This window comes from Sminthopsis crassicaudata, chromosome 2 (assembly GCF_048593235.1).
Source record: "Sminthopsis crassicaudata isolate SCR6 chromosome 2, ASM4859323v1, whole genome shotgun sequence".
NCBI lineage: Eukaryota > Metazoa > Chordata > Mammalia > Dasyuromorphia > Dasyuridae > Sminthopsis > Sminthopsis crassicaudata.
The window spans coordinates 448,469,031-448,490,400 of NC_133618.1; the positions used below are offsets into that span (position 1 = coordinate 448,469,031).

Genomic DNA, 21,370 nt, shown 5'->3' on the forward strand with positions numbered 1-21,370 from the left:
TCACCCAGGAGAAGTAGTAGCATCAGACTTCCTGATACACACTCCTGAAATGCAATTTGGTGATAATTATTCAGATTTTGACTCCCAACAACAGAATCCAGGAATATTCTACACTGAAGCCATTACAGCAGACCATCCTACGCTCACTATCTATGTAAATGGCATACCATTGAAAGGGTTGGTAGACAGGAGTGCAGTTTGTATAGTTAAGAGTTTTCAGAGGTAACAAACAACTAACCCAGTTATTGGCCAAAGATTAAAGTAAACACCCATGTATCTGGCATAGGAGGATCAATAGTGGCTGAAGTTAATTAGTGCCACCCCTTTGAGATGGAAATTTAAAGATAAGACACGAGTTTTTATTCCTTTTGTAGTTAAGAAAATGCCTATCAATCTGTGGGGAATAGATTGTTTCTATTCTATCCTTCTAAATAAGGAGGATATGAAAAGATTTGCTTTTTCAGTGTCCAGCGTTAACCTAGCTGAGCCTTATAAAAGATATGAATGGACAGTTTTGCCACAGGAAATGAAAAGCAGCCCTAATATGTGCCAAATGTATGTTGCTGCTGCTCTTACTCCAGTAAGAAAAGCATTTCCAAAAATTATATTATTATATTACATGGATGATATATTGGGATGTGCACCTTAGAAACACTAAGGAACTACAAATTGCACATAGCTCCAGAAAAAATTCAAAGACATGTTCCTTTTCAATATATAGGATATGAGGAATGTCCTAAGGTGCTTACAGTACAGAGACTTTGAGAATAGAGAAGCTGAACACCTTAAATGACTTTCAAAACTGATAGGAGATATCCAATGGATGTGTTCAGTATTAGACTTGACTATTAATTGCAACCATTGTATGACATTTTAAGGGGAGACAGTGCTTTATACTCACCACACCAGCTTACAAAAGAAGCTAAAGAAGCTTTGAGAAAAGTTGAACTGGCTTTATCCAATGTGGTTGAGTCACTCAAAAACCCTTGGAAATATCAGTTTTTGCTACAAAAGAGGAACCCACAGCAGTCCTTCATCAAGGAGACATTGTGATAGAGTGGGTGAACCTCCCAGCACAACCAGAACAAAGCCTTATTCCTTACCCAGTGCTTGTGGCTAGAATCTTATTAAAGGCCATTAATTGAGTAGTACAATTATCTGGGATAAGACCTGACAAGATATACACCTTTTATACCAATGCACAAATTAATGTATGCTGTGAAATTATTCCAGAGTGGCAAATTTTATTGGCCACAGCTCCCAGTTTTACACATGGGTCTCCATTAAAGATAACCTGGGTATTATACAATTGGCAATGGATTCTTGAAGAAAAGGTTTCTAAGATTCCTTTTTTAAGAGGTACTTTTAAGTACCAATTATCTTTACAGATGCATCCAAACATAACATTTGTATAACTATAAAGAGAATAGTTAGTTTTTCTTTTCTGTCCACTCAGCAGAATGAATTGTATGCAATCATTCTAGTTCTTACTTATTATCCAGGAGATATAAATATAATATCTAATTCAGCCTATTCAGTAGGTGTGGTACAAAAAATTGCCATAGTCCAAATAAAATTTGTAGCTTCTAATATATATCTCTTTAAGGAACTTCAAGAGCAAGTGAGAAAGTGTCCAGGTAAATATTATATCTTGCATGTCCATGGAAATTCAAAGGCAGATTGTCTTCTAACCATGTTGGCCAGTACTCCTTTATTTCAGGCAGCCCAAGAATCTTATTCTAAATATCATCAAGCTGCTCGAGCTTTACTTTTGCAATTTGAGATAACAAAAGAGGAACCTAGGAGCAAAGTAAAAGCCTGTATAGCTTGCATTCCTTTCCATGCTCCTATGCTCCCTCTGGGGAAGAACCCTCATGGTTTGAAAGCCAATGAAATTTGGCAAATCGACATCACTCATGTTAAGAAGCAGTGCATCCATGGATATACATTCTCAATTCCTCATGGCTTCACTCCATCCTGGGGAAGCAGTTAGGCATGTGATCAGCAGTCTTTATCATTGTCTTTCCATTGCAGGAGTCCCACGTGCACTTAAGACAGATAATAGACTGGCTTATACATCTTCTGCTTTCTACACTGAATTTTGCATTGCCCATTCCACTGGAATCCCATATAACCCTACTGGCCAAGCCATTACTGGACAGGCTAATTGTACCCTCAGGATGTTCCTGCCTAAACAAGAGTGTTGGAGTTCGCATAATCCTCCACCCGACTCACACAGGTTCATTTAGATGCTATAATATATTCATAAAATTACCTGCAATTTTCACATTCCTTGAATCTTACCCCAACAATGCACTTCTGGCACATGCAGAAAGCGCAGCTAAATAATAAACTATCCAACAAAGGCAAGAGCCCTCTTTCCACAGTGATGGGGAAGGGATTAGATGGCATCTGGAAGGGCCTGGTTAGGTCAGAGTTTGGGGACCTGGGTATGTTCTTCTTGTTCCAGATGCAGACTCAACAGCAGAGGAGTGGATTCCAACCAGGAACATCCATGACCTGGGGAATCAAGAAGAGAAGTACCAGACGATGACATTGTCTCCAATGATAGCCCAGAAGGATCAGCTGGATATCAGAAATCCTTCAGACACTGATGACAGCCATGTCTTTTCTGACCATGACACCAAAGATGGCGAACACAGCACCAGTGTTGCAGCTGAATTGGACTGTCCTGGTTGATGGGCAATGCTTAGAGGCTGACAAAACTGGACAATGGACTTGTGTGATTCTCCCATGGTCCCCCCACTATTTATATGGTGAGCTGGGGAGAGGTTTCGCTCCATTTTCCACTTGTAGTCAATGCCTCTAAATTAGTGGGTTGAACACTATGTTATCTTTTCTTGGTTTTGGATCCTCTTGGGCCTAGCTCTTACTATTTTATTTTTTGTTTGTCTTTGTCCTATTTTTATACACTTTGTATTCTCATTAATTAAGCGAGCTATTATTGATGTTAAAGTTAGTTTGATGTTATAAGCAGTTCCTGATAAACAAGAAAAGGGAGTTGTAAGGGTGTGGAGAGGAACCTCGCATAGTGCAACGAGGAGTTAAAAAGGCTTTGATGCCTGAGGTACCTGGATGTGATCTCTGCAGCTAGCAGGGACCGCCTTGTGAGCCAGAACTCTAGTTGCATTGAGAACACATCATCAATGGGAGACATCTCCTTCTTTTATTGGTTTATAGACCCTATATAAGTAGATAGAGTGATAGGGTGAAATAAATCTTGAGCTCGCAAGCCACTGTGTCCAAGAGTTCTGTTGAAGAAAGAACTACTGCTCCGTGAGGCAGTAGCCAGAGATTTCCGAAGGCCTGGGATCAGGCAAAATTGGCAATCAGTAATCTTTGAGGGGAGGTTACAGTAGCCACTGGTTTATAGAATTAAAATAATCAGAATGTACATACATAAGTGATTTCCTTAAAGTTATGAAGTTAAAACTGCAAAACTGCAAAAGTTAACACATAGTTTTTTCCATTATATCATGATGCCCTTAATACTTTACATGTATATAGTGTTTTTGTTATTTTTTAAATTTTGAGTTCTAAATTCCCTCCATCTAGCTCCATTTCCACGCACTGAGAAATCAAGCAATATAATGCTCATCATATATATGAAATCATGTAAAACATTTCCATTTTAACCAAGTTATAAAAAACAAAAACAAAAAAAGCCCAAGATGAATAAAGTGACAAAAAGTATGCTTTAATTTGTACTTAAAGTTCATCAGTTTGTTTCCTGGAAATGAATAGCATCTTTCATGTTGAGGTCTTCTGAATTATCTTGGATCATTGCATTGATCAGAGTAGCCACGTCTTTCAACTTTATAATGTTCTTGTTGGTTTTCTGGAGGTCTTGGAGCAGCCTTCATTTCAGCCAATTAATCACCACGAAAGTCCAAATTCTTTATTGTCTCATTCAAAATCTAGTTTTCCTTGCCTGGGGCCCAGGCTAGTTTTCTTGAGGCCTTTCAGACTGGCCTTGGTCTCAGTGGAGAAATGCAGGAGGATAGCCAGCCACCATGGTGTGTGAGATGAAGTGAATCAATCTGGTTCTGAGTCCCAGGGCTTGGCTTCAGCCTCCAACTACCACAAAGGTAGAAGATGTAATGAATCTGTCTCTCAGTTCCCACTGGCTGTTATATACTCTATTATAATTACATCATTGTAGGTGTGAATCTTGTAGAACTATATTAAGTACTAAGTACATGTACTCAACTAAAGAACTATTAATCATCACGCTAAACTAGATATCCATTGTCTCATTAATTCCCCTGAGTTAGCACCTTGTAAGAATCCTTGTTTCAAGATCAGAGTTCTGGACCATAAATCAAGTTGATCATCCTTATCTGCTGTAACTATATGCAATGTTCTCCTGATTCTGCTCACATCACTTTTTACCAGTTCACATAAGTTTTCCAAAGTTTTTCTGAACCCAATCTTCTCATCATTTCTTATGGCACAAGAGTATTTATTCATCATAATCCTATACCACAACCTGTTTAGCCATTCCCCAATTGATGGGCATTCCCTCAATTATTTGCCACTAAAAAAGAGCTGCTATAAATATTTTTGTACATATAAATCCTTTTTTTCCTTTGATTTTGGGTTACAAACCTAGGAATGATTTTGTTATAAACAGCTATATAATCCTTTAGGCATAGTTTCAAATTGTTCTCCAGAATGGCTGGACCAGTTCACAATTCCACCAATAGTGTATTAGTGTTTTTATCTTTCCACATGCCTTTCAGCATTTGCCATTTTCCTTTTCTGTAATGTTCCCAATCTGATAAATGTGATCAATATTGACTTACACCATTTTTTCATGTGACTACTGACAGCTTTGAATTATTCTGAAAATTGTCTGTTCATATTTGAATTGGAGAGTGGCTCTTATTTTTATAGCCTTGGTTTGGTTCCCTATATTTAGAGAAATAAAGTCTTTATCAAAGAAATTTGATGTAATCCTTACCCCCTCTACAATTTCCTTTTAATTTTGGCTGCATTTATTTTGTTTGTGCAAAACTTTTTAAATTTCATGCAATCAAAATAATCAATTTTTTCTCCTGTGATCCTCGCTATCTTTTGTTTGGTAATAAATCTCTTTATCTGCAAATCAAATTGTGAAGAAACTTTCCCAAATGTTTTAATATTGTAATTTCATTTGATCCAATATTGTCATATTAATTAATGTTGTAAATGTAGTTTGTTTTGTCCTAAGATTTCTGTGCTTAAATTTATGATTTTACATGCCCACAAATAAACAAACATATAATCATCAGTTCTCTCAGAAGATAGTGAATGTTTGAGAGGAAATTGCCCAGCAAGAAGAATTTTAGTGTTAAACTGGAAATAATGTAATCTCGAGATAAAATCACATTAACTCTAATATGTTAGAATCTATAACAGCCAAAAATGAGGAGTATTAGAACTAGTTTGATGAGGCACCCAGATGTCAGGAAAGCAAATTTTTAAAAGTTCAAAGAACAGGTGGGTATAAATAGACACCGTTAAAATGAAGAGGGTTCAAAAAGGAAAAGAAATTTCCAAAACCAATTCTGATAATACAATTATAAATTATCCCAATTACAAAGAAATGTAAAAGAAGGAAATGTCACTCACAAGAACCTTTTGGAATCATTCATATTTCCCCAAGGTCTCATACAAAAAGTACAGTAAACATAAAGAAGCCCTTCCAGTTAGTCTGTAGGATAAATATCAGAAAGGGTACACCCAAAATGAGAGCAGGTTTATGAAAAGTGTTATGGTGGATAAAAATAAGGAAAGCAGAACCATTTCACTTCTGTTTGTGTTCTTCACTAGCATGAACAAATATAGGAGGGAATTTAAGCTAAAGTATTGAGTGCTTATGGTCATAGACCAGGTCTTAGAAAATTAAGTATCTCTGAAAGAAGGACTATTAACTCTGATATAGGTGGTATCAATATTATTGTCCCATTTGCAGAATTAGAAGTTATGGTTGAGGGTAATTAAGTGACTCACATTTGATTGAGGAATCCAGGAGTTAAGCTAGGGCCTACCCCAAAGCAGAGGTTAAATAATGACTGTTGAACATGATTATCAAGAATTAAGAATTGGGCCCTCCTTCCTCTTAGCAAAGAAGAAATTATGGGTTCAGAATGTTGCATACACTCAGACATGATCTCTGCACTAGTTTTTAACTTTTTTTTCTTTGTCATTAGGGAGGTTTCAGGGGAAGAGGGTAGTGCAGTTGGGAAATGTTGGGGAATGAATATAGCATAAGAACAATAATTAATAAAGCTTAAAAGAAAAGGAAAAAAAAGGAATATGAAAGTATAGACATTATCAGAATCTGCTCATACCTTCCGATCACTCTTAAGGTATTCCCGAATGGAATGTATCAGCTTTTCTATCATAATCACACCTGGGGGTTCTTGAGGCTCTGGATGTCTGATATCTTTAAAACCTTTTCGAGAAGTTTCAGGAGTATGAGAAGTATTAGTATCTAATAAAAAGAAAAAGGAGGGAAAAGTTAAAACTGTGCTATGGCAAAATACTATGGTATAGTAAAAGAACACTTGCAACAAATCTGTATTAAGTTCTCTCTGTGAGGCAGTGGTACTCATATCCATTAATCTATGTTTAAAATAAAATTAGAATGAAACAGAGTAAATTAGCATAGTTTAAAGTCCATGTACAAAGTACAGGAGAATCTCCATCTGATTTCATATTTTCTTATACTTATATACTCCTATGCTTCTGATTTGTGCTATGTTTATTTCTGCATGTATCTTATCATCATTACTAGATTGTAAATCTAGTAAGATCTTACTTATCTCATTATCTCTCCTAGAACTTCAATGCAATGTATTATATATGCTTGAATGATTTTAACCTGTTTCCACATTTGTATAATGAAGCGTTTGAATTAGATGCTATTTAAGATTCTTTTTATCCATAATAATGCTCTGTTTCTATAATTACATGGGCTAAATATACAATGAGAGACAGAAGACCTGGGTTCAAGTTCCATCTTGGATACATTTGACTGTGTAATTCTGGACAAATGACTGAACCTTGGTGCCCACAGGCTACTCTTTAAGAGCATAAATAACACAAAAGGGGAAGCTTTCTCACTATAATTTCCTATCTCAGTGAAATCATAGGTTTGGGTTCAGTATTCAGTAGTCAGAAAAAAAATCACAATGGTACATTTCCTTTTTGGAGAAAGGAAGGAGATGGTTTTCTATGATTTCTAAACACACAGAAACTTCCAACTTCTGGTCAACAATGCTAGTTTCTTTAACAAGTCCTCATATGGCATAATTTTGAGTCCCCTTGATATCTGGCTCTCCCTTCTTGGGATTTGCTTTAGCATGACAATGTTACTTCTAACACATGGTGCATAGAGCTCAAACAAAATATTTCAGATTATTTTTGCCTAGTTTATAATTAGCAATATGCTGTATATAAATGTAATTCCTTTTTTTTTTCTGGATACTAAGCTTCTACTGATATAGCCTAATATACCATCTGTGCCCAGTTAGAAAAAATTTTAAATAGTAATTTACTTGGTCAAATACATCCCAATGATAGTTTACAATATTCATTTTTGTAACATTGTTCCAAATTTTTCTCCTTTAACATCAAGTAATATGATTTCAGTTAAATATGTGCAATTATTTTAAACATATTTCCATATTTGTCATGTTATACAAGAAAAATCAGACCAAAAGGGAAAAAAAACATGAGAAAGAAAAAAACAAACAATAAAGAAGGTGAAAATACTAGGTCGCAATCCATATTCAGTCTCCATCGTTCTCTATCTGGATGTGGATGGCATTTTCTAACCCAAGTCTAATGGAATTTAAACTCATTATTTAATAAAATTTGTCTCAGGGATACTCCAGGCCAAGAATTAGAGTAAATCATAATTACGTAATAATTAAAACTGTGAATAAAGAATTAAAACTGTGGGTTATTAATAACAGAGTAATAGAGATGTTGTAGGCATAAATAAGCTAATGTGTGTTGCCAATGTTGACCTGTAAACATGAAGTTGGAGAAAAGATAATATCCAAGAGATATAAAGCCAGCAAGAGAGGCAGATTGATCATATAATAAAAGCAAGGGATAAGGATCTCTGTACTGCAGTAATATCTACAAAATATTGAAACACCTTGAGGAAGGCCTCCTGTGCACAGAACTTAATGGAAGAGTTAAAACAAAGACAGAAAAGAAGGGGCCTGGATTGATCACAATCTAAAGCAGTACAGGAAAAAGCTCGACCTAAGAGATGAGAAATTCATCCAACCTTCTTGATTGCATTAGATTTTTTTGTTGCTATACCAAATTCCTCAATCAGGTTGAGTTTGCAGTCAGTTGTAGACAGTATATGGTCTATTAAATTTTATTTCATTTTTATCCACAGTGAAAGAAACCTTGAAAGTAATGCCTTTGAATCAGTGTTTTTGGATTTTAATTAAAATCTTCTTCACACAAATTGCTACCAAGCTATGTCCTATATAGCCAATTTTTTTTTTAATCTAAAGTACAGAAAACCTTATTTGTTACTTCATTTGCTAGCTTTTTTCTAGATTGCAGAGTAATCATCAAAAATACTAAATATGTTATACTATATTGTTATTTTCTTTTACTTATATATAGAAACAGGGCCACAAAAACACTGGATTAAAATCAGAAAGTCTGAATTCTAATTCTGTTTCTGCCACTTACTATTTACATGACATTGAGCAAGTCACAACTTTTCTTCATCTTATTTTCTCATCTGGAAAATGAAGAGATTATACTAAATAACCTCTAAATTCCCTTTCAGCTCTAAATTTTATAATCCATAGGTTTAAGGAACTCTAAATTTTGTAATCCTTCCTAATTTGGTTGCAAGTTCCCAGAGGACAGGGACCAGATTTTGCAAAGTGATAGGATAGTGCTTATAATCAGTTAAGTACTTGGTAGATTTCTTGACTTGACTTAAAAGCTCCTTTACCTATGAGATCAGGTTGATTTTTGTCTTCCCCTTCCAAGGTGTTTAGCTGTAAATCCACACTTTCAGCATCATTGTCAGAGCTATAGGGAGTCACTATCTCTTCAAGAGTGTTGAACCTAGGAATTAACAAAGTATTAAAAGAGAACAATTTATTTCCCTTAGAAGGGTAGAATTGTTGTTTTTTGTGAAAAATTAATGATTTGCAAGTCTGAACTATTCATCTGATCCAATAATGAATCCTGCTCATATTAGCTCAAGAGGAAAAAGATACAGGTAGCTGACTTGTGCTTATATTTTAGGAGGAAGAATTGAGTTCTAAATCTGGAGTCTCCAGGAAGACCTGAATTCAAATTTGTTATGGGAATTTACTAGCTTCCTGACCCTGGCCAAATCACTTAATCTGTTTCAATTTCTACAACTATAAAATAGGGATAATAACAATACCTACCTTGCAGGGTTGTTGTGAGGATAAAATGAGATCATTGAAAAGTACTTAGCAATGGTCAAAGGATATGAATGGACAATTTTCAGACGATGAAATTGAAACTATTTCCACTCATATGAAAGAGTGTTCCAAATCACTATTGATCAGAGAAATGCAAATTAAGACAACTCTGAGATACCACTACACACCTGTCAGATTGGCTAAGATGACAGGAACAAATAATGATCAATGTTGGAGGGGATGTGGGAAAACTGGGACACTGATGCATTGTTGGTGGAGTTGTGAAAGAATCCAACCATTCTGGAGAGCAATCTGGAATAATGCCCCAAAAGTTATCAAAGTGTGCATACCCTTTGACCCAGACATACTACTACTGGGCTTATATCCCAAGGAAATCCTAAAGAAGGGAAAGGGACTTGTATGTGCCAAAATGTTTGTGGCAGCTCTTTTTGTAGTGGCTAGAAACTGGAAGATGAATGGATGCCCATCAATTGGAGAATGGTTGGGTAAATTATGGTATATGAAGGTTATGGAATATTATTGTTCTGTAAGAAATGACCAGCAGGAGGAATACAGAGAGGCTTGGAGAGACTTACATCAACTGATGCTGAGTGAAACGAGCAAAACTAGGAGATCATTATACACTTCAGCAATGATACTGTATGAGGATGTATTCTGATGGAAGTGGATATCTTCACCTTAGAGAAGAGCTAATCCAATTCAGATTAATCAATGATGGACAGAATCAGCTACATCCAGAAAAGGAACACTGGGAAATGAGGGTAAACTGTGAGCATTGGTTTTTTTTTTTTTTTTTTTTTTTTTTGTTTTGTTTTGTTTTGTTTTGTTTTTCTTCCCAGATTATTTTTACCTTGCGAATCCAATTCTTCCTTTGCAACAACAACAACAACAAAATTCGGTTCTGTATATATATATTGTACCTAGGATATACTATAAGATATTGAATATGTATGGGAATGCCTGCCATCTAGGGGAGGGGTGGAGGAAAGGAGGGGAAAAACTCAGAACAGAAGGAAGTACAAGAGATAATGTTGTAAAAAAAAAAAAAAAAATTTACCTATGCATATGTACTGTCAAAGAAAATGTCATAATTATAAAAATTAATAAAAAAGAAAAGTACTTAGCAAACCCTAAAGGGATACATAAATACTATCATTACTTGGGTGACTTTGGGCAAATCACATTTCTGGATTTCAGTTTTGTCATCTTAAAAATAAGGGGGATGGATCTGGTCTCTACAGTCTTTTAAAGATAAATCTATAACTATGATTCTAATTATCTACTTTTTTCTTATCTAGCCCATAAGCAGATTCTTAGCGTTTCCCTAACTTCCTACCATGTTTCTAAAGTCATTTTGTAACCAAGTCTCATACAGGAGTGATTTAATAAACAAAATCTTTCCCTTAACTCTTCTTTCCCTCACTATCAGGACTTGTATAATTGAAGAGGAGATCCTGTTACTCTGAAGATCCTTGGAGAAACTCTTCAACCCTGCTTCAATAAGGGACACTGCCCTGAGTCTTCTTTTTCTTTAAATGAATTTAAGTTTTAACTGCTTAAGGGGAGAATGATGAGGAAACCCCAAAACTCTTTAAAAAAAGATAATCTCCTTGGATCCTGCCTGAGGGAAGGACTCCACCCTTAAACACAGTTTTCTTCTTTGTTTTCTGGCTCAGTCCAGAAACCCATTGAATTCTATTCAAATTCTAACCCTGGCTGAAGCCTAGCCCAGAGCCAACCTGGGACTCTACCCACAGGCCCTTCAGCTTGCAGCCAAAGCCCCCTATTATAAAAGAGGCAAGCTGAAGTCCTCTCTTTGCAGAGGTTCCACACATGGCAGCCCTATGCCTGCCCACTGGAACCACCCTGGCTCTGGTGTCCTTCTCTCTTTACCTAACAGCTTTTAACTTTACTTCCAAACCCCATAATGAACCTCTTTTATCAATCCAGGTTTTCGGGTAAATTCCTTTACAGGGGACTCCGCTACTAGACCTCATTTAACTCTGTATCCTTGCGCCGAATCCAAAGGGGTTGTAGGGGAGCTCTGACTCCCTGTACCCTGAACCTGCCACTAGACCTCAATTAATCCTAATTTCATTTAGGTATTCCTTATCTAGTTTTCATCACTACCACTAGGCCCTCATCAATAAGACTCACCAAAGAAATAAAGAAGAGAACAATCAACTAGCACCACAAATACACAGAAATGAAGAACAGTTTAGATAAAGAAAAGAAAAAAAATTAATGTCAAAAAACTTGAACACCACAATGCAAAAAATAGTACAAAAAAACTGCCCAGAACTTTTCTATACCCATTCAAAGAATTCGCAGATCACTTCCAGGAAAACAAACAAACAAACTATAAAAACCAAAAACACAAACTCCAAAACACCAAGTAATTAAATTTAACAATTCAATTCAGAAACAAGAAATTCTGCAAGTAACTGAGAAATAGACCTTCAAATATGGGGAAAAAAAATTTGAATATTACATATGTAATATATCAATAGGAGGCAGCCCAGTGGATAGAGCACTGGATGGGGAGTCAGAAAGACCTGAATTCAAATCCAGCCTCAGACAATTAGTAGCTGAGTGATCCTGACATGCTATTTAACCTGTTTTCCTTAATCCACTGCAGAAGGAAATGGCAAACCACTCTTTTTGATGAGAGAAATCCATGAATAATATGGCTTCATAGAATCATGAAGAAAGGGACACAGCTGAAATCAAACAATAATATAGGTAAATATATATAAAACTGAAATTTATGTAGCACTTTTACTGAGCACGATCTTATTTGAGCTTTAAAATAACCCTGGAAATCAGTGGTCTTCATTTTAGAGCTACAAACAGGAAACTGAGGATCAATGAGGTTAAATGATTTCCTTAGGATCCCACAGCCAATAAATATATTAGAAGGAATTTGTACACAGATCTACCTTAAATCTATGCTCTATTCAGTAAGCTTTCAAAGACTGATCCAGCAGCCGTTACTACTGGGCTTCTATCCCAAAGAGATCTTAAAGAAGGGAAAGGGAGTTGTATGTGCAACAATGTTTGTGGCAGCCCTCTTTGTGGTGGCCAGAAACTGGAAACTACGTGGATGCCCATCAACTGGAGATTGGCTGAATAAATTGTGGTATGTGAATGTTATGGAATATTATTGTTCTGTAAGAAATGACCAGCAGGATGATTTCAGAAAGGGCTGGAAAAACTTACATCAACTGATGCTGAGTGAAATGAGCAGGACCAGGACATCATTATACACTTCAACAACAATACTGTATGATGATCAGTTCTGATGGAAGTGGCCTCTTCAACAATGAGATGAACCAAATCAGCTCCAATAGAGCGGTAATGAACTAAACCAGCTACACCCAGCAAAAGAACTCTGGGAGATGACTGTGAACCACTACATAGAATTCCCAATCCCTCTCTTTTTGTCTGCCTGCATTCTGGATTTCCTTCACAGGCTAATTGTACACTATTTCAAAGTCCAATTCTTTTTATACAGCAAAATAACTGTATGGACAGGTATACATATATTGTATTTAATTTATACTCTAACATATTTAACATGTATTGGTTAACCTGCCATGGGGGGGGGGGGAGAAGGGGGGAAATTGGAACAAAAGATCTGTCAATTGTCAATGTTGTAAAATTACCCATGCATATATCTGGTAAATAAAAACTATTTAAAAAAAAAAAAAAAAAAGATTGAGCTTAATACCTGGATAAAGAAACAAAATTTCTCTATTTCCTGAACCCACATTGGGACACATTCTTTGAAAAAAAGAGTATTCCGGGTAAGAGTAAGCCTTTAAAAATCACATTTTCTGACTTGAAATTGGAACTGGTTTGAAACGTGTTAAAAAGAATGGGTGACATTTAGATATGGTTCCAAGCGCAGAGAGAAGCTTGAAAGCCTTCTAGGTGACAGAACGCCTGCATTCTTCAATTATGATTTTCCCTTAAATATCTCATAAAGTACTCGGTGCACAATCAAATAATGAAGAGTTAATGTATCCCATTATCTTTCATAGAAACTCCCTTCCCATTGGCCCGTTCACGCTCACTGGACAGTGTGGTGCAATGGGTAGGGCCCAGGCCTGGCAACCAGGTAGCAACAGGTGCTATGAGCTGAGCTCTGGGTCTTTTAAGAGTCAGTTTTCTAGTGTATAAAACAGTCCTTGTCCCGATTACATTCCAGTCAGTGGAGTCACAGGGGAAATGCTTATTTAATGGAATAAATGATTTACATTTCTGTTCATCTTTAAGGTTTGCAAACTGAGGAGCAAGAGAGTGGAGTGAATCAAATCATTAAAATAATGAGGATTACACAGCTATCTATCCTAAAGGAGGATACCAACATTTCCAGCCTCCTCAGGCCTCTCCCATTTCTTCCCACCCAAAGCCTACGCTCCCTTTAAAATGAGCTCTTCAAGGTGAGTGAGTGACAGGGACGTTGGCCAATCAGCACAAGCCCCGTTTCTGCTCTGGATCCCCGCCTCTTCTGGCCGTTTTCCTGAACCACTGGGAGCTTAACGGTTGCTAAGCGGACTGTTCCATGCAGGCGCTATTCCCGGGGGTGGACGGGCCTCCACGCACGAACTGTGTAGGCATTTCAGGACTCTGCCCGAAAGATTCACAGCAGAGCTTTATAAAAATGCACACGAGATTTTGATTAGGGATAAACCACCTGTTATTGGGATTCATATTCGCGGGGCGATACTTGTGCATCGCTTTTCCACCTCTGCCGCTTAATTGGAACCACTTCCTCGGGCGGAAGTCTGCGGCGCGCCAGGAGCTGGGCTGAAGCTCGGAGAAATGGCGGTCCCGGGTGAGACGTTGGGCACGGCCCTGGCTTGGTCTGGGGCAGGGGACCCGCGAGGGCCTGGTCTCCACAGAGGGGGGCGATGGAAGCCGAATGCGCCCTGCACTTGAGTTGGAGAGGCGTGTTCTCCCTCCGCTGCGGAACACGGTCATGTGCGCGTTCCGGTTTCGCGGGGGAGAGGACAGAGCAGGGGAGGGGAGGGAGGGAAAGATTCGCTGGAACTTTACGGGTCCTCGAGTGGCCCGCCGCTAGCTGGACGTTCTCCGGCCGGGGGTGGAGGGGGGGGCGGGAGTGGGGGCGGGGAAGCTCGCCGCGAGGGGGGTGGTGCTGTGAGGGGGCGCGCCGGCACTGACCTTGCAGTGGGGGATTGGTGTGCTGCGGCAAGCGAGTCTGGGGCCTCGGGAAAGTAACGTAGTGCTGGCCGAATGGGAACCGCCTTTTGAGGGCTGCGGAAGGCTTTTCTTGGAGCAGACCCTAGGAAGCCGGGAGTGCTTTGTGTTAACTCCTAGAAGGGGAAATCGAGGCCCAGAAGTGAAGTGACCTGTCCCGCAGCAGTAGCAAGGGCAGGGGTCTCAGGCGGTACTCTGGAAGCACTGGCCAGAAATGTGCGTGTTCATTCATTCATTCATTCAGCGTGTATTAAACGCTTGCTGTGTGCCAAACTCTGTGCTAAGTGTTCAGCATGTATTAAACGCTTGCTGTGTGTCAGACTCTGTGCTGTTAGGAACAAGCATCTTTCCCAACCGCAACCCTTTCCTGAAAGAAGTTTACACTCCAATGGGGAGAGTCCAAGGGACAAGCTCTGGGCTTAGCTCAGGAGAGAAGAACCCTCCCATTTAGCAGATGAGGAAACAGGCCCTTGGAGGGTCTATGATTTGCCCGTGGTCACACGGAGTATTAAGCAGTAGTCTGACGTTGATCCCCTCTTTCCGGGGTTTGTATGACCCCCCTTCTGGGGCCCATCAGACTGCTCCTTCTCAGGTCTTCATCTTGGCCATGCCCACTAAGGAGAGATAACGCCCCTCCTTCAGCAGCTCCCATAAGTTGCACCATTTCTAGCTCCAGATTGTCACTTCTGCTCACGGAATATAAGCCCGAACTCCTCTCTCTCACTCCTATCTCTCCTTACCCTCCCTCCTCTTTCTTGCCAGTCCCCAGGCTCACAAGCAAGGAGTCGGGCTCAGTGCCGCTTAGCCGATCCGCTGCCAGATCCTGTAATATCTACTTTTTTTAGCATCTCTTGTACGTGCCCTCTCTCCTCTGTCGCTGCCACTGCGCGCCTTTGTCATCGGACTATCCTAACTGTCTCCTGCCTGCCTGGCTTGTCCATCCACACTCCACTCGTCCTGACGATCTTCCTAAAGGGTGGCTCTACTCACAGCAGGCTGCTCAGTGACTTCTAATGATCACTGTCACCCTCAGGACCAGACAACAACAATGATTTAACTCTTACTGCATGCTAGCATTGTCCTAAACAAAAACAACCGGAAACAGGTGTTATTAATCCCCATTTTGTAATTGAGGAAACTGAGGTCCGATGACTTACCTAAGGTCGCACAGTACACAAAATGAGATTTGAACTAACTCCAAACCCATATTCTATCCACTGCCTCCTTTAGTTGCTTCTGGCTATATAAAAACTCGGACTGTATCCCACTCTTCCAGCCTTAAACCTTACTCCCCAGGATGCTGCACACTGGCCTTTTTGCTGTTCCTTAATTGAGACATTCCTATACCTTGAATGCTGTCTCATCTTTCCTCCTCCTCAGTCTTCTTTGCTGGATCTTTGTGTTGGCCATGCCCACTAAGGGGAGATGGTGCCGCTTTTTTTCTCAATTCCCAGCTAAGATTCCATCTTTATAAGAAATCTTCCATTCTCTTAATTCTGGTGTTTTATCTCTGTTCATTACTTCCAATTTATCCTGTATATAATTTGTTTGTATGGCGTTATTTGCATGTTGTGTATCAGATTGTGAAGTCCCTGAGAGTCTGAACCGACAATTATTGTTTCTTTGTTCAACACAATGTTCGGCACAGTGCCTAGTATACAATTAGGACTTAATGTGTGCTTGCTAACTGACCAAACGTCTGAGATGGTATTTGAATCCAAGTTTTCTAAGTTTTAAAGAGTCATTGCTTTTCTTATATACCACCCCATGAGATAAAAAGTGGAACTCCCTGCCCAAGGGAACTTACAAAGATCTATTGAAGGATATAGCATAGCTTGGAGGGGCCAGGGAAGGATGCTACAAAGCAGTCACTGTGGAGCCACCTGACAATAATGATAGCCTCAATTTGTCATGCTCTTTCTAATAGCTAATGTTGCTTTGATTTTTTTTTTTTTATTTTTTTAAGGCTGGGGTTAAGTGACTTGTCCAGGGTCACACAGTTAGGAAGTGTTAAGTGTCTGGGACCAGATTTGAACGTAGGTCCTCCTGAATTCAGGGCTGGTGCTCTATCCACTGCGCCACCTAGCTGCCCCTGTTGCTTTGATTTTTGCTAGTTTGAGCTAAGTGGTGCAGTGGATGGATCTCTAGGCCTGGAATCAGGAAGATGCATCTTCCTGAATTTAAATCTAGCTTGATCTTGAGTAAGTCATTTAGCTCTGCCTCAGTTTCCTTATGTGTAAAATGGGCTGGAGAAGAAAATGGAAAACGACTCCAGTATCTTTGTCAAGAAAACCCTAAGTAGGATCACCAAAAATCAGACATGAATGAAACAATTTGGCTAATGGTAGAATATGCAAAGAAGAGAATTGTAAAGAGTAGTGCCATATACTGGGAGAGCCTTGCGTATCAAACAAAGGAATTTCAGTTTTTGATAGACAAATAGAAAATTAGGGATAAGTTATGAGCAGGTCTGTTTACATAGAAAGTTAGTTTGGCAGCAGTGTGATAGAAAACACTGGAAGGGAAAGTGGAAGTGAGCAGTTCTGACTTTGGCCCTCTTTCAATTGTTAATTTGTGAAGTGACTAACCCGGTATCTAGTACTCTGCACAAATTATGTAGATATTGATTTCATTTTTGTTTTACTTATTCACTAATTATTTATGTAGCACTATCCAAAGGGCTTGTTGCTAGGTGCTATGGGGAATGGAGCTTGCTCTTTGGGAGCTTCTGGTCCGGTAATTGGAGTACAAGTATACCACTAATTAATCTATAAGATAGAATACTGTAAGTGATAACAAATGTTGGCATTAGAAGAGGGAATTTATGCTTCCTAATAGAGAAATTATGGAGGAGTTTTTTTTTTTTTTAATTTTATTATGGAGGAGTTCTTGAAAGATTAGAATTTCAAAAGCAATAATATATCTATAAATACTTTACATATAATATATGTATATTATATATATATATATTACTTATATTATATAATATATCTATAAATACTTTACATTTCTGATCTTTCTTCTGCAACAAGTCTATGGAGTAGGTGATAATGTAAGTTTTATCTCTGTTTTACAGGTGAGCAAATGGGCACAGAGAGGTTGAGTAATTTGCTTAACATTACAAAGCTAGTAAATGTTGGGGCCGAGGACTACAGCCTACCAGGAGAAAGTGGGACTGGGACTGTGGAAGAGGATATTGCACGTGGAGGAATCCCCATGTGCAAAGGGACAGAGGAAGGAATAATCATATTCAGGGAATGACTCTTGTGCAACGTGGGTGAACTAAGGATTCTAACAACTGAGGCAAACCGTTTTGGGAGTGAGGTCTAGAACAAAATTACTTTTGGGAGTGGTGGAAGTAGTCTAGAAATAGATCAAGGGAGTTGAGATTGAAGAAGTCAGGGATTGAAATAAAGAAGGGAGACTGATGGTATTAGATTTATTGAGGGAAGAGAATGACCTCTTCTCTTTATGAATAACAAGAAAAACAAAAATTTGGACAGAATGAAGAGAATTTTAAAGAAGTAGTTACTGAATGATGATTATAGAAAAAGGTCTCAAAATGTAGTGAGAAGTAAAGTTTATGTCAAGTCTTTTCATTAGTCGTATAAATTTGAGTGAGAGTGGAATAGCTTTGGACAGAGTGCCTAGAGATGATATTTTGTATGATACCACAGAATAGCAGGCAAGAGAGGAAGAGGCTTGTGAATAGTGGAGAAGCATTCAATAGGGTCCGGAGGAAAGGGAGGCTAAAGGCTGTAAGGGAATGGGATTAGACTACCTGGGACATATATAGTAGGTGCTTAATTAATGCTAGTTCATTGACTAAGAGATACTAGATTTTTCATCCAGACAAAAAGATGCTTTTACATCACAGGCATATTAGAAAAACAGCAAGAATTTGCTAATTGTAGTACATGGAGAATACCTTGAATAGAGATATTAAATTGGGCCCAAAACTCTAAATAAAATGATACTTCAAGATGCCTCTGCATTTCCTTGACTAAAGTGATGCTGCCTTGTTTATTCTCTAGATGGTAAGGTGTATGTGGATTGTTTGACCAGAAACATATTAGCTGTTACTATAGTCACTGATAAATAGAACTTTTTTTCAGTGTTTAATGTGAAGGAGACCAGAAAAAGGGTGTGAGGGAACTCTTGCCATTCAAGACAGCTTGGGAGATTGTGAGAACCTTCCTTGCTAATTTTGGCTGTCTTCTTGGCCAAGTTGTCTAGTCAAGACAGTATGGTAAGAGCTGGTGCCCTTATTTGATGTTATTGTTTGGTTTTTTGATAGGGGCAGTTTTCCCTCCAATAGGAAAACAGTCCCGTGTCCCAAGTCTAGGAAATATAAAAAGGGAATTTGTGAGAGGTGAGAGATGATGATAATAGAAATCTAAGATAGGAACAAACTGGAGGGCTCTGAATTCTGGTCTGATATTGAGGATCTGAGAGTAAAATAGAGAGATTAGGAAAATTTTTGTTTTTTGGGAAAAGCTACTTCCCTCCCCACAAAATTGTATACTCTCCACAAAAATTTTGCCTTACCTACTTGTATAATTATAGGAGTAAAAATATTAGCCTTTCCTGAATTGTTATCAGTAACTTTAAGTGGCATTGGGATAAGATACAACTTATTTAGTAGTTGTTAAAATAAACACATTTCCTTCCAGGTTCCAACACCATCTTACTCTTGGCCCTAACAATCACAATCATCCAAGCGCTAACACCCAGCCACTACCTCACTCAACGTGATATTGAGCGACTGAAATCCTCTTTGAATCAGCCATTCTCAGATTTGGAAACTGCTTTCTACTCCATTGTGGGACTCAGCAAGCTTGGTGCACAAGTGCCTGATGTAAAGGTGAGGTTAAGAATTTGGTTTTCCTATCAGTTACTAAAAAATATCTTTGCTATCTCCTTTTGATATTGTTGCTTTCTCCATTTGGAAGCACTAAGGCAAAGTTTGTGTTGGGTTGAGCTTGATGGCCCCTTGGGAATAGGAACAGAGTTATAATGGGAAACCTTGGCAGTTTACGATATTTGCTAGTAAGAAACTGGTATGGGCTCATTTGTTTATTTTTGTTCTTTGGTTTTTTAATATATAATTTTATAACTCTACTTCAATATAATTGTTTACTTTGAAACCAGAGTTTCTCTTCCCACCCTCTTAATAGTATTTTATTTTTTTCCAATGACATGTAAAGATATTTTTCAACATTTACTATCATAAGATTTCAAATTCAAATTTTTCTCCCTCCTTCAGTTCAAGACAGCAAGCAATTTGATGTTGATTATACATGTGCAGTCATATTAATCATATTTCCACATTAGTCATATTGTGAAGGAAGAATCAGAACAAAAGGGGAAAACCATGAAAAAGAAAAAACAAAAAAAAAGTGAAAATAGTATGCCTTAAGTTTCTTTTCTGACTGTGCATAGTATTTTCCATCACGATTCCCATGGAGTTATCTTAGATCATTGTATTGTTGAGAAGATTTAAATCTCTCATAGTCGATTATTGCACTATATTGCTGTTAGTTCTCCTGGTTCTGCTTATCTCATTCAGCATCAGTTCATGAAAATCCAGGTTTTTCTGAAATATGCTGGTTTATTGATTCTTACAACATAATAGTATTCCATTATATTTATATACCACACCATATTCAGTCAATTTGTATGGGCCCCTTTTAACAGAGTATTAGGGAAGTCTTATATTGATGGATTTTTGTACAGACCCAGGGTTCTTCTTTGGGCAAGACATCTTGTAAAAAAACCTTTGCCTCCTTTTATCAGTGTCTTACAAGTCATTCAGAATGTGTTATAAGTGGTATCTCAGAGAATTATCTTGCCATTAAATAAATCCAGTTTTCCTATTAGTATTAGACCTTATGTTCATGAGAATTGTGAGTAAAATATCTGGCCACTTAAAAGTTTCAGTATAAATTTTAGCTATCTTATTTAAATTGTCTTATCCTTCAATTATTCCTATAGAATCAGGGTAATATGGGCAAGGAAAACACTGAATCTGGAGTAGCTTCCAGATTTCTTTTGTTTGTCCTAAGAATATGTATCTTTGCCCTTATTAATAAGGGCATTAAAGTTAGAAATAAATTGTTATAAGAGTTTTTTGCTAATTATAACACTATATGGTTTTATGCAAGTATGACCTTTATACATCCTGAATACATAAATGAGCAATTCATATACCTTCATAGGAATAGTATTTAAATACTTAATAAATTAATTTGTACACTTATAAAAAGTCCCCACGGTGAGAATAAGTTGTTTTCTTTGCTCTTATAGACTTTCCCACATACTGGGTTTAGCAATAATACTTCTATTGGCAATAAATGCAGTATCGTTGGACCATATAGGAAAAATTTTAGAACCAGACAATTTTGGAAAAAATTGTTTCAATAAGTTTCTTCTTTTTGCTTATATGTACCAGATCTTAATGAATAGGAATAAGGTACAAGTTTAAACACAGCCATATGCCATAGGTCCTTGGGTTAGAGTTTGCCAGTCTCCAAGCATCTTTCTCAGTTTGAGACCTAATTTTGATAACAGTATCTTTAAGAGTACATCATAGGTGACCAGGGAGGGAAAAAACCCAGTACACTTGTAGCCTATGGTTCAAGAAGGTTATGCCTGGCAAAAAGCAGTAAAAGCCTGAATTG

The 21,370-nt window shown here is 37.9% G+C and overlaps 2 protein-coding genes across 4 annotated transcripts in view; one reads left to right on the forward strand and one right to left on the reverse strand.

Moving 5' to 3' along the window:
- The window catches only part of MROH8 (maestro heat like repeat family member 8), a 58,965-nt gene extending 44,503 nt beyond the window's left edge, over window positions 1–14,462 (reverse strand). Inside the window, exons 1-3 of the mRNA XM_074292675.1 lie at window positions 14,167–14,462; window positions 9,002–9,117; window positions 6,357–6,499 (exon numbers count right to left, since the gene is read on the reverse strand). Coding sequence (XP_074148776.1) covers window positions 6,357–6,499; window positions 9,002–9,117; window positions 14,167–14,453 — 546 coding nt within the window. The 5' untranslated portion in view covers window positions 14,454–14,462. The remainder of the gene's footprint in view (window positions 1–6,356; window positions 6,500–9,001; window positions 9,118–14,166) is intronic.
- Window positions 14,000–21,370, forward strand: part of RPN2 (ribophorin II) — a 50,873-nt gene continuing 43,502 nt past the window's right edge. For all 3 annotated transcript variants that reach the window (XM_074292673.1, XM_074292674.1, XM_074292672.1), the window contains exons 1-2: window positions 14,000–14,307; window positions 19,364–19,554. In XM_074292673.1, the coding sequence (XP_074148774.1) occupies window positions 14,295–14,307; window positions 19,364–19,554 (204 nt within the window). In that variant the 5' untranslated portion in view covers window positions 14,000–14,294. The remainder of the gene's footprint in view (window positions 14,308–19,363; window positions 19,555–21,370) is intronic.